Below are 12,699 nucleotides of genomic sequence, written 5' to 3'. Positions count from 1 at the left end.
GTGCCGTCTTCTCTTTCCCACAGAGACAATCATCATGTTTCAGATATTTATTGCACAAACCCACAAAATCGTGTGGTCTCACTGGACGTAACTTAAGTTCCAGCTGTCCAAAGGCTTTTTGCATGAAGTAAACAAAAGTAAGGCATTTTAAATATTAAGGCATTTTAAGAGCTTTTTGATACCGACATTAAATGTGGAAATATACAAGTAGGTCAGCAAAGAAAGTATATGAGCTGTACTTCATCAATGAAGAATCCACTGACTCACCATCTGTACTGCATAAAATCTACATGCTTCATACTTCATCATATATACATACCTGTAAATTCATCTTTGGCAAAATTGCACCTGGCCAAATTCAACTTATTATTGACAAAAATATAGTTAGTAAAAACTAAAAGCATCACTGTTATTTAGATGCTTTTGTATAGAGTTTTAGTGATTTCAAAAAATATAACAGTACCATTTTGTATGTAACAAAATAAGTAATCCGTACATTGTTATTTCAATTTTTGACCCGCAGGAATACACAGCATCAAAGGATGACAGAGAAATTTATCTTTTGGTTAAATTAGACATTCAAGAGAGCAATTTAGTCCATAACTTCAAACTTCCAGTATAAGCAGCGAATTGAAACTGCATTCAGCTTCAGCAGTGGGACAGTCCATCCTCTGATGGTGTTTTACCACCAACAGCAACAGCCACTCCCAGAGGGTGTAGCTGTTTGCACTGGAACTGGGGTTACAATCATATCCTTCATATCCTGAGCTGACTCATGAGGTTAGAGAGGGAAGTGACGGTGCTCCTCAGTTTGGAGTCTTCCTCCTGTCCCAGTGACACTCCAGCCAGGCGTGTGGACCCATTCGATCCAAGGATGCACGGCAGGCTGAGGAACACCTCTGCACCTATGCCACCCCAGCCCTAAAGCAAACAAAGGCCACTGATCAAAAAGTGTGTATTTCTCCTCCTGAGAAATACCAAGTACAGATTGTGATCTATTCAAAAGGCACAAGTCCCGGTTAATGTGATATCAGACAAGCAAGCTTAACGTCAAAACAAGTCTTTTTTTGTGTTCCTTGTGGATGAGAAACAACAAAACTACACCTCAGAGTTTAAGCACTGAAGCTACTGACTTCATACAGGCATGAATGTAGTGAAACATAACATATAACATATGATAATGCTGGGGCTGATAGTGAGAATAAACAAGACACACCTGGGCTAGTGTGGAGACAGAGTGGGTCTTCATCTTATCTGTCAGGATACTGTTTGTGATGTCAGCAATGGACAAACCCACAGACCACGAACGCTGACCTCGATTCTTCATGATGTCAAACGCTCTGCAAGCATGGAAAAATGTACTGTACATCAGAAAAATATGTACGTCTTACTTTTAAACTTTTAAATGTTATTGCAAAAATGATCGTAAATTGGTGAAACATTATTTCCCGCCTTACTGCGTGATTTTTCAAGTTCTAAACAACTCCACAATTTCAGATCCAGTTGATTCATCTACAAATTCTTTAAAAAAAACAAACAGATAACACAATGTAAATCCTTCACGCCAACTAATTCATGCTGATACCTGTCTAACAATGGTTTGGTAGAGCTGGATCCTGGAGCGATCTCTGCCTGCACACTGGAGCTCAGCCCAGTATTACTCATCACAGCCACTGCAAGACAAAAACACTGACAGGCTCAATCACGCGTCATTAACACATGGTGTTTGCAAGTCTTGAGCATGGAAAAGGCATACGAGATTAGCCGGTAGAGCAGCATTACTGGTTTCGTCATTCCAAACAAAACTATAAAAGCAGCTGAGCAAACAATAGCCACGGACTTTCCATAATAGTCTACGGGAAGTCAGACATTCACCATGACAATTAGGGTCCATCTAAATATTTAATTGATTGGTCCTCTCTGGCTCACCTTTGTTGTCAGAAAGTTCTCCTATGACCCAGGCTTGTTTGTGAGTGTTCAGGTTAATATCCAGAATGTGACTGAGTCGCTCCGAGTCCAGGTTACACCCTGCCCCGATCACCCGTGTCGGTGGCAGGCCGCTCTGCCTCCAGGCGACGTGGGTCATGATGTCCACTGGAATTCAAGCAGAGAGAGAATAAAGTTAACGATGGAAAAGGTTTAACGAGCAGAGCTGTCAGTTCCTAAGAAGGTGTCTCTGCGTCGCCATCACTGACCTGGCTGAGAGGTGATGAGCATTACGGCGTTGGGGCTGAGACGTGCCAGATTAGGAATGATTCCTCGGTACAAGTCGACGTTAGTCTGAACCACGCTTACGTACGACTGCTCACTGCTCCACGCGTTTGCAGTCACCACAACAACCTTGGAGCCCGCAGAGGCAGACATATCTACCAGAGGAGAGAGAGTTAACCATAGAGAAATAAAGCTTTGTTCTTTCTAGCTGCAAACAAGACAGACAGCTGATTGTTTTCTTTTATCTTTCTGTGTAGAAAGGTCAAAGTGCAAGGGCAGCTACAGAACAGCTGCTGGTAAGGAAACAGTGACCAGGTTTTAAATGTACAGTCTCCCTAAACATAATGCAGCATCAGTGGTGACTCAGCAAATAAGCTCTTGGACATTGTGCGACAGTGCAGAAAGTGACGCACCTCTGGAGACCTCGACCTTTGGCAGATTGAAAATCTCCAGGTCTGTGCTTCCTCCTTTGGTGGAACTCTCAGCAACGTCAATGAAAACAAGTTTATCCACTTTACACTAGAGAGAAATAAAAAAAAACATGAGAGATTGAGAAATTTGTTAAAATATTCAGTATCAATGAAATCTCTGACATGAAATTTAAATAGGAAGTGATTACCTTTGCCAAAATGCTCATCACTGATGCCATTCCTAAATCTCCTCCCCCGATGACTGAGACTTTGTTGATCGGTTGATCGTGATGTCTGATTCCACCTGAAATGGACACCAGTTAAGCCAACAATAGCACTCTATTTAATGACCATCAGCGGCATAGCTGCACAAGTGAAGTACCGTCATTGATCTGGATATTGGAGACAAATGCCAGAAGCTCATGGGGGTCTTTGTTGTCTCCTGTGGTTTTTGAGGACAGCGGAGGATCCTCCTCAAACTTGCTGATCATCTCAGTCAGAAGACCCACCACAGATGACTTGGGCTGTTCCAAAGCAAAAGAAACAGCAGCCAAACTGATAAGAACAACGCAAAACCACCTACTTGTAATGTCAACTTGTAGCAAAAAAGGGCAAAACCTTACAAAATCCCAGTTGTGCAGCCCTGGCAGGTAAATCCGTCCTCTGGGGTCTACATGCTTGCCCACTCTGATGACCATGTCAGGAGTCGGTCTCAGGAGGCATATTGGAGGGGTGAAGGGGAATGAGTCCATCAGCCACAGTTGAATGGGGAAGTTGTAGGAGCGGCCTTGTAGGACAGAGTGGCTGCCGTCAGTACATAATAATGACCTAATAATGACTCAAGAATCACATGTTCCTTTCAAGCAGGCTGAGTCTTTGTACAGCTCCAGTGTCAAGAGGGATACCTTACCTTCATACTGGACTGGGATGTTACCAATTAATTTCAGGAGATCTTTCTGGGTGCCATCACTGAACGCTGAAATTCATAATGGAAGCAAATCACCTCTCAGCGAGATCCAGTTGTGATGTGTATGAGATAAATGTGAAGCTGTAAAAGAGATGGATGAAGTACGCCTTCCAAAAAAAAAATTACTCACTATATGTGCCTGCGGATGGTTTCATTCCAGGGTAGATGCGATGGATTTTCTGCAGCTCCTCCACTGCAACATCGTGGAATTTGTACTAATATCAGGAGGTAAAGAAAATACTCATATCATCAAATACTCATAGGAAATACTATGATTGTGATATATGAATGTCTGTAGACGTGTGTATATTAATCAATAACTTTGATCCATCGTCAGAACTGTACATTTTGCATTTTGTGAACGTGAGAAAGCATAAAATTCAACAGCTTCAGCCCACACATTTTCAATCATTGTTAAAATCTCTTTCTGACTCTTGATTCATTATTTTATGGCTGTGTATGCAGTTTTTAACCTCGACAACAAAGTGAAGATGCAGTAAACGATCATGGCTCAGTGATGTTATACTGCCGGTAGACTGAAGGATTCAGCAGATCATTCAGGTTTGTAATTGTGTGATATGCTGCTTCACATCACACATACTGTACATATGAGTTGCTTTGTAACGTTACAACCTTCAGATACTGCGGACTCACCAGCTACAGCACATATTTATTTTTAACTGCTGGACACTTTGACAGCAGGAATTAAAGGACAGGATGACCGAAACGTTAAGCATTAGCTCTCACATGATACCTTTTAGACAATTTTGTACATTATTCAATGAAACGGGGGTAACAAGCCGCCATAGACAGTGATTTATACCTTCACTGCATCAATCGAGGCCAGATTTAGTTTGACTGAATTAAACCGGGAGAAATATGACAATGAACATTTTGTCCTCATTTTATGTTAGATAACATTTCCGTGTTTCCCCCGTTTCTCTGGGACAAGCTGAGTAACAGAGCAGGTTCAGCCAGTTATTGAAGGTTGACTGTGGTTAACCTGCTACGCTAGCCGGTATTCATACCTAAAACATTTCCATTGGTATCAGTTTGAAAGTTCAAAAAACTGTTCATGTGATTTATAACCGACCTTGGACAGGATCCGCTGCACTTTTTCTGAACGAAGGTCCATCTATTGTAAGTACAAGAAATAGAAATCACCGTTTCTTCTGATTGTGTTCCTCTGTACGACTAACTTCAACTCCAGCAGTATAAACAAACGTCCGCAAACTTTCTGGAGTAGCTAAGGAAGTCAGCAGGCTCCGCCCACTGAGGTACGGCAGAGCGAGAGGGACAAAATACACGCGACGACAATATCCTGGTAGATTAAGCAAAAATTCTTCAAGATCCCCCCATATAAGACATACAAATTATCTGCTTGGCTCAATAATGTGTCTGATATTTTTACCACAAAAAAGTATAATTTCCACATTCATATCCTTAAAAAGGCATCTACTCCTACCTCATTAAAAAATCCATAATCTATAAATATGTAAATTTTGTTCATTTCAAAAGTTTTCCTGCTAGACACAAGATGTCACCTCCTTCACTGTAAAGTCCATTCTCACCGTATGTGTACTGGAGGCTTCAAGTCTCTACATCTCACTTGTATAAGTTGAATACTGAACCACAATTGGCTTCAAAAATTAGTTGTGATGTCACAAATCCTGCTTTTAGGCCTACTCTTTAAAATCTGATTTTCAATGAGCTCAGAGAAACTTTCCTCTTTCAGTAGATTAATGTGAAACTCTGCACATATAACATTTTGCACAGTGAAGCTCAAACATCAAACTGTAGGAACAAAAAGAAAAACATATTTTTGAATGAAGGGGGACTTTAAAAACCATAATCAATGCTTACACAACCACATTAACAGTCAACAGTTTCTGCCAAAATTTGCAACTTTTGAAAACAAGATGAAACAGTATTCCACACAACAAATGGCACGAAAACAATATTTTATTGCTTTCATTGATTTCTAGAATCCAAGTATATATTACTGAGATTGTCATACTCTGACATAGCATCCATAACATGGACATTTAAATAAAAGCCTTAATGCAATCACTTCTTTCAAATCATTTTTAAAGAGAAACACGCAACATATCTGGTGGTAATGTTTTCTGCATATTCAATTGACGTTTACAATCAAAGTTTGTGTGAAAAAGTTTGCAAGTTCTGCTCAAAAATAGCTTGTCATGAACACTTGATATTGTATACCATTGTTGGTCTAAAAATCACACCTTCATATTAATACGTCGCTTCACAGCTCAGTTCCTTTCAGAAATTAGGACTGTTGACAGTGTAAACGCTGCACTCAATGGGGGAAATAAATAATATAACGTGGGGGAAATGAAAGAACTTTTCATTATATCCTAGCAGCCTAATGCCTGAATGATTTGTGCATATTTAATCTTTGAGTTTTCTCTGGTTGACTTTCACTAAAATTCTTCTTCTCTTTTCCTCTTGTGTCAGTGTCATGTGTCAGTCCACTCAGTTTTTGTCCGGACAAAGGGAAAGAAGCGGAAAGAAAGTAACAGAGGCCAAGGTGGACACAGTCTCTGGGCTTTATGTGTTCAGATAGCAGACCCATTGTCCCATCTTTCAGGCAACACAGTTCATCTCAGTAGGAAAAAGGCTTCAGTTCCTTCTTTTCCTCTTGGCCATTTGTCTTTTCAGCTCCTCTTCCTCTTTTCTCTCCTCCTCCTGATCTTCCTGCACAGCCATTTTCAGACTAATGTAGCAAGGGAGAGAAGATAACATTATGTTAAAGCGGTAAAAATGTTCAGCTCAAGGGACACTAAGTACAGATCGACAGTAAATGACTGAAGTTTATTTCCAACTTACCTCCTAGCTTCTTCTTTCTGCATGTCTTTCCAGCTGCTCTCCATGAATTTAAGTGCATAGTCACTCTCATCCCTGTATCTGGGAGCAAATGACATTTTTTTTTGTATAGACGTTGTTTACAATACAGTGAAATGACAGAATATAAGGAAACAACCTTTACCTGTTTCGATCATAACCGAAGATTTCCTTAATGTGTTTGGAAATTTCCTCCTGCTCGTCACCTCCATCATCGATAAAATCGTCCATCTCTGAGTCATAATCATCTTCCTCATCCTCGTATTTCCTCTTGTACGCAGAGGTGATAGGTGGTAACATTGTACCTGGATGACAGATACAGAAATGTATTTGTTTCCATTTGTTTTAATCTACTTTATGAAGAGGACGTATAATCTGGTTTGTAGAGTAAAGGAATGGTAAAGCCAGCAAACTAGTGATTCAAGTATTACTCTATCAGTCATATTAGTGTTTACAAAGTCAATTTCATCCTAGAAGGTTAATAACATTGAAATTACTTTTTGTTTATGTGTTAAAAGGGTTACTGTTCTCTGACCCAGGAATAATGAGAAAGGCTGCAGAGTGTTGCTGACACGCTTCATTCAGTTTGGAAAACAAATCCATTGCCCTGTAGTACTGATTGTGATGTTACAGGCTGTTTGCAAAGTGTCAACAGCTGTTTGTTATATTATATTTGACTATATTATAATATCATATGCTTAACTGCATGCATCATTTCCTACTGTTCATTGTAATGTGTAACTATACAAAATTGAATGCTTGTTGCACTATGTATGAGCAGTGGAATTAATACTGACAATTTCTGTGTCGTTTACCTTTTACATCTTCTATACTTTGTTGTTATTTTATGTCTAAAAATTGCATTCATATCACACAGTATTAATGCAGTCATTCAATTTACATAAAGTAAAGTGACTTGAGAATGTTTTGCTGCTGTGACCAGAGAGAATGTTTTTTTTTGTTGTTTTTTTTTTTTTTGTTTTTTTTTAATGGGAGTATATGTATACAGACAGCCCCTAAAACAAAATGGTGCAGTATTCATATCCAGCGGCACCAACAATATGCTTGACATGCTGTAAGATACTTTACTTATATGCCAAGTTGCTTTTATCAAAATGCCTCTTTTCAAGTTGTGACATGCAGCTCCTATCCTAACTATTGCAGTGCATTGTCATACAATATCAGTTTCATCTATATTTTACTGGTAAATGACAACATTTTGTAATATAGTATTGAAAGGTGCTGTCCAACTTAAAGGTGGAGTCAGTGATTCTGGAGAAAGATCGTTCAATACACTTTTTGCCAAATTCAGCAAATGTCTCCTCATGGTCTGCTAGCTGTCTGTTCTGTGCACCGCTGAAAAAAAATCCAGTGTTCATACACAGCACTGGTTCTGTAATGGGAAATAAAGTGGCTTGGACTGAGCCACACAACACTATTCCAGCCAATCAGCAACAGTTCGTGCTCATGCACAGGACAGGGTGAAGTTATCAGAGTGGCTGTCAATGTGAGGACATGACTGTCTCAGTCCATCTCCAGCACCTGTTGAATTGTGAGGGAGGGCTGGTGAACTGGAGAGAGAGAGAGGCTGTGGCCAATTCACATAGAAAGTGTTTTCTCACAGAACAGATATGCTTCCATTTTATTAGATGTATCGATCCACACCGAATCCAAGACAGTCTCACAGTGACCCCTGCGGTTTTTTTACACTCTGAGTCTGTTTCTGTTGCATTCAGCGAAGTGTAATGTGAGCAGGCAACTGTTTAAATGGCCTGTTTAATTCACACAAATATCCCGCTGCGTATGTGTTTTCAACTTATTAACCGTATCTACATTGATTGATCAGGCTCCCAGTCTTCCTGTGAGCTCACGTGTTTCACTACAGATTCCCCTCGCACCCTACAGTGGGTGGGGAAATAAATTCAATGAATCAATAAATAAAAACGCTGTTGGTTTCTTCTCATGGAGCCGATATGCAAACTATTTTGGTTCAGTAAATTTCTGCAGTTTGAAGGCAGTTTGGCCGCTGGGGGAAGGGGGGGGGATTCTGAATGAGTACTGAAGGGAGGGGTGTATCTGTTTGCTTGTTCAGTTCGAATATCAACAATCTTTCTCCAGAATCTCTGACTCCACCTTTAAGGTTACTATTAATGACATCTGAACAAAAATAAAGTTCTTTGGTAATATTAAACCATTATTCTTGTTCCCTTCCTTACCTGGTGGTCTGTTCATAGGCCTGGGTGGCATTCCTCCTCTAGGTGCCATCCCAGGTCTTTGTGGCATGCCTGGCCGAGAAGGGACTCCCGGTCTGGGTCCACCAACATTCTTGGACGAGATGGTCTCTGACACCACAGTGCACTTGGGTCTTCCAGGTCCTGATCCTAAGCTGCCTGTTGGTCGTCCAGGTATTGGTCCTCCATTACCAGGTCGGCCAGGTCCAATCCCTGGAGGTCGGACTCCTCTACCTCCAGGGTGACCCTGTAGGTTACTTCCACCAGGCCTGGCCTGTGGGACACCACTGGCTTTTGCCTGGGGTGTTCCTCCAGGCCTTGCCTGAGGTTGGTTCCCTGACTTAGGAGGGCCGCTCGATGAAGGTCTCATCACTGAATTACCACTTGATTTTACTGCAGAATTAATTCCTGACCTTAGTGGTTGGCCCTTTCCAGACTTGTGGCCTGCGACTGTAGGTCCCTGCTTCATTGAGCTACCCTGGATGGGCCTGGTCTGTTGGGAGCTCCCATGTTGAGATTTTTGACCTGTTACAGACGTACCAGGAGGCCTGGTCCCAGGAGTACCTGAAGGTCTTCTGTGAAGTGATGATGAGCTTTCTTTTTTGAAGCTAAGGTCACTTGAGGTGCTGGATTTGTGGCTAGATGAGGGCTTGGGGCCCCCTTGTTTGGCTGAAACCTGAGAAGATGTGGCTTTTGAAGGAACTTTACTGTTTATGGCACCTGATGAACCAGACAAGCTTGTCTTGTGTCTGTCTCTATCACTGTGAGACATCTTGGGTCTATCTCTTTCTCTGTCACCAACAGAGGACTTAGAAGAAGAGTGGCCTTTATCGCTTGTTGGTGTTGGATGTGACTTCTTTCCTGTCCCACTGGGCTGACTTTGCTTTTCTAAGGAGTTCTTTTGTGGTTTGCAATTCTTCTGCTCCTTCTCTGAAGTGTTTTTTCTTATTGAACTAGAGCTAGATTGAGACTTGTGGTCTCTTTCTCTTTCTGGCTTCGAGTCTTTGTCTCGTCTCTTAACCTTGCGTTCCATCTCCAGTTCCCTTATCTCGTCAGCTGTGCGGAGCCTTTCTTCCTTTTTCACGACCTTGGTTTTTAGCTCAACAGGCTCAAACTGCTTCTGCTCTGCCAATTTGAGCAAGGCTGCAAAGTTCATGGGAGGAGGAGCAGGCTTGGGTGGTCCACTGGATTTTTTAGAGGAGGGTTTGCTGCTGCTACTCCCACTAAAACGTGAGATTTTCCCTGGTCTCAGCGGCTCTGGCTCCGGCTCCGGCTCTGGCTCTGAATCTGTCTGTTCATACTCATAATTATCTTCATCATCCTCTGGGTCAATCGAGTAATTCCTAAATGTTTCCCCATCCGCTGATTTATCCTCCATTTCATGTTTTGATCTCCTCTTTTTAGGACCCTCCACAATTGGGATACCATTGTAACCTCTGAAATTGTCCTTCGTTCTGGAAGCCATGGCTCGTGCTTTACGATCCGACTTCAACTCAACCCTCTTTGCAAGAAGTTCCACCTTCTGTTTCTTCATTTGCAATTCTGCAGAAATGTAAAGAAATGTTTTTAAAAAATAATAAATAATTATTTCATGTTGTGTATAGTGTGTATGATTTTTCAAATTCCAGTAAATTACATAAAACTAATATTTTTACCTTTCTGTTTGGTCTCAATGTGTTGCTTCTTCAGAAGTGCCTGCACAGCAGCAGAACTTACAGCTTTTGACTTTGGGTCCTTTTTGGGTGGTCCAGCTTGTAGACTGTATCTCTTATGCTGTAAAGGGGAACATATTACAAAATAGATTTACTTAATATGAAGCACTTACTCAATTCACTTTGCTATTCACAGTACTCATAGGTCTTAAGGAGATAAAATGGTATGTATGGGGCTATTTTTCATTTTTAAATAGCATAAATCTCAAATTTTGGGGTGGATTGGTGCGCAAGTTTTTTGGGGAAAAGTCTCCAGAGCCTTGCATTCAGGGTCACGACGGTGGACGTTAGCAGCTAGCTGCATTATCAGATCCTGACAGATGAGCTGGCATTTGTGTGCTCACAAGGTTGTCCACGAATCCCCATTTTTACTGTTTGGCCTGAGAATATGAGTGTAAGCGATAGCTTTTAACTTACCTGCACAGTGCTGAGGCCCTGGTTTTGCGAGGCGATTGACAATATATTATCAAAGTCCATCATGTTAGCAGCTGGTAATGTAAGCTGGCTGTTTGAGACGATTCACGCAAAACTCCAGGAGCGTCTAGCTTACAAACCACGTTAAGTCAGCTAGGCGTTATAAAAACGCCAATATCAAAACGCCACCAGCAACAGATAGCTATAAAGAAGCCACTTTGTCAAATACAGCCGCTGGGAAGTCAAACTGTACATTAAACAGTTAACGTGACTTTAATGTTACTTCTTCAGCTTACGTTAGCACACGTTAGCGAAGTTAGCTAACCTCGCGTTGAGCCAACAAATCTAGCCTACCAAGAAAGCCTGAAAGACGAACTTTCCCTTTTATACTAACAAAAACCAACAGACTAGGGTCACATCCTTTAAAATAAGGCCAACTGAAATAAAAACTGCGAAAACTCAGCCATAACAAACGCCGGGTGTTGGTAGAGACTTGAGCGAGAAACACAGAAAAGGCAAAGTGTTCAGAGAGCACTGAGGAAGTGAGATGATTCACTATTGCGTACTTCCGTCTTTGCGACAGCACAACGAGTCAGCAAAGAGTTCATCAAGTTCGCTATTTTCGGGTTGGAGTTGATATTATTTCGCCAAGGATATCAATACAAATTCCCAAGCAATATATTAACTAAGTTGTTAGAAGTTTATCAGGGAAAATTCCTTTTGTTGAACAACTGTATCCGTCTAATATCTAATAAGCGACATAATGCTGATGTCACTCTTGGATCAAGGATTTTGTCTGCATGAATAATCCAGTACTCGTGTAAATTAACTGGCTACAGTGGAGTTTTAACATTTAATGTCTGTATATCTGTGGGCTTGTTTGATGAGGAGGTTGTCATAGAAATGTATTATTACAGGCGATTACGATGTTGAGTCTGAAGGGGTGATCCATCAACAGTTTGGTTAGTGAATCTGTGAAGTTCATTTGTTTAACAGTGTTTAACATATGAAAACAGGCCTATAACATTTGATGCATGACAAACACAACATAGCTCTGAAATTTGTTCACACCAAACAGATTTAAAGTGGTTATAATTAGCGAATCATGCGCAACTCGGCTAAGTAAAAGTAAACATAGACCACATAATTAAAAAATGATGAGAAATCATGAGCCACATTAGTGTTCATATTTAAATTGTGACTTTCAGATTTATTCACAGTACTTTCACTTGAATCCAACCATAGACTGTATATAAAGATTTATATCATTTATATTTATATACAGTCTATGAACCCAACCCGTTAATTTCGTGTTTTATTTTCATGTGTGACTGGCATTTCCCTGGTTTCCTTACGCAAGATCCTTCCAAAATTGATTTCGACGTGTTTGCGCCACATGATGTCGCTACCACTGTGGATACTGCACTTACTGAATCTAGACCACTCCAGAAATGAGGCGTCCCCAGGGCTCTGTAAGAAACTCTTACAATTCCTTCCTCGTCAAATTCAAATTCAGAATGGCCCCTTTCAGAGGGATATTTTAATATAAAATGATCGAATTTCATTAGCTTCACTTAAACACTAAACTGTAGCTTCAGAACAAATTAAGTGGAATAAAAGGAAAATATTTCCTTCTGAAATGTAGTGTAGTAGAGGTATAATAAAAAATGTAATACTCCAGTCAAGTACAATTACCATAAGTACTGTATTTGAATGAAATAGTTACCTTTCACCACTGATTTTTTTCCCCCCCGTGATTCAAGCCACAGAAACAAAAACGTTGTTAAAATACATCTGTCATATGGTGTTTTTGGCAGCCAGTGTGTAAAAACTATATTCATTCTCTCTCTCTCTCTCTCTCTCTCTCTCTCTCTCTCTCTCTCTCTCTC

The 12,699-nt window shown here is 40.7% G+C and overlaps 2 protein-coding genes across 2 annotated transcripts; both read right to left on the bottom strand.

Moving 5' to 3' along the window:
• Positions 1–32: 32 nt before the first annotated feature.
• uevld (UEV and lactate/malate dehyrogenase domains) lies at positions 33–4,847 on the bottom strand. The gene is made up of 12 exons (XM_042412559.1): positions 4,682–4,847; positions 3,719–3,803; positions 3,532–3,597; positions 3,245–3,408; positions 3,004–3,145; positions 2,831–2,925; positions 2,625–2,730; positions 2,196–2,366; positions 1,930–2,094; positions 1,586–1,673; positions 1,217–1,340; positions 33–921 (listed from the first exon to the last, which is right to left on the bottom strand). The coding sequence occupies exons 1-12, from the start codon at positions 4,721–4,723 to the stop codon at positions 757–759; spliced, it is 1,413 nt and encodes a 470-aa protein (XP_042268493.1). The 5' UTR covers positions 4,724–4,847; the 3' UTR covers positions 33–756.
• A 685-nt stretch (positions 4,848–5,532) lies between these two features.
• Positions 5,533–11,375, bottom strand: spty2d1 (SPT2 chromatin protein domain containing 1). Its single transcript, XM_042412887.1, has 6 exons — positions 10,814–11,375; positions 10,340–10,457; positions 8,670–10,226; positions 6,599–6,758; positions 6,439–6,516; positions 5,533–6,325 (listed from the first exon to the last, which is right to left on the bottom strand). The coding sequence occupies exons 1-6, from the start codon at positions 10,874–10,876 to the stop codon at positions 6,232–6,234; spliced, it is 2,070 nt and encodes a 689-aa protein (XP_042268821.1). The 5' UTR covers positions 10,877–11,375; the 3' UTR covers positions 5,533–6,231.
• Positions 11,376–12,699: the final 1,324 nt, after the last annotated feature.

The sequence above is a fragment of the Thunnus maccoyii genome, chromosome 5, assembly GCF_910596095.1.
Source record: "Thunnus maccoyii chromosome 5, fThuMac1.1, whole genome shotgun sequence".
NCBI lineage: Eukaryota > Metazoa > Chordata > Actinopteri > Scombriformes > Scombridae > Thunnus > Thunnus maccoyii.
The sequence above is the reverse complement of the archived record's forward strand: the minus strand, read 5'-3'. Positions and strand labels throughout refer to the sequence as shown.

What these genes read in the sequence shown, in the direction of transcription:
- uevld (XM_042412559.1), bottom strand. Translation starts at nt 4,723, where the DNA reads ATGGACCTTCGTTCAGAAAAAGTGCAGCGGATCCTGTCCAAG. An exon ending in TGCAGCGGATCCTGTCCAAG is followed by an intron (nt 3,804 to 4,681) that starts GTCGGTTATAAA and finishes TCCTGATATTAG; the next exon opens with TACAAATTCCACGATGTTGC. An exon ending in GGCTGCACAACTGGGATTTT is followed by an intron (nt 3,146 to 3,244) that starts GTAAGGTTTTGC and finishes GCTTTGGAACAG; the next exon opens with CCCAAGTCATCTGTGGTGGG.
- spty2d1 (XM_042412887.1), bottom strand. Translation starts at nt 10,876, where the DNA reads ATGATGGACTTTGATAATATATTGTCAATCGCCTCGCAAAACCAGGGC. An exon ending in AGGGCCTCAGCACTGTGCAG is followed by an intron (nt 10,458 to 10,813) that starts GTAAGTTAAAAG and finishes TCCCCTTTACAG; the next exon opens with CATAAGAGATACAGTCTACA. An exon ending in CAGAAAGAAGAAGCTAGGAG is followed by an intron (nt 6,326 to 6,438) that starts GTAAGTTGGAAA and finishes TTGCTACATTAG; the next exon opens with TCTGAAAATGGCTGTGCAGG.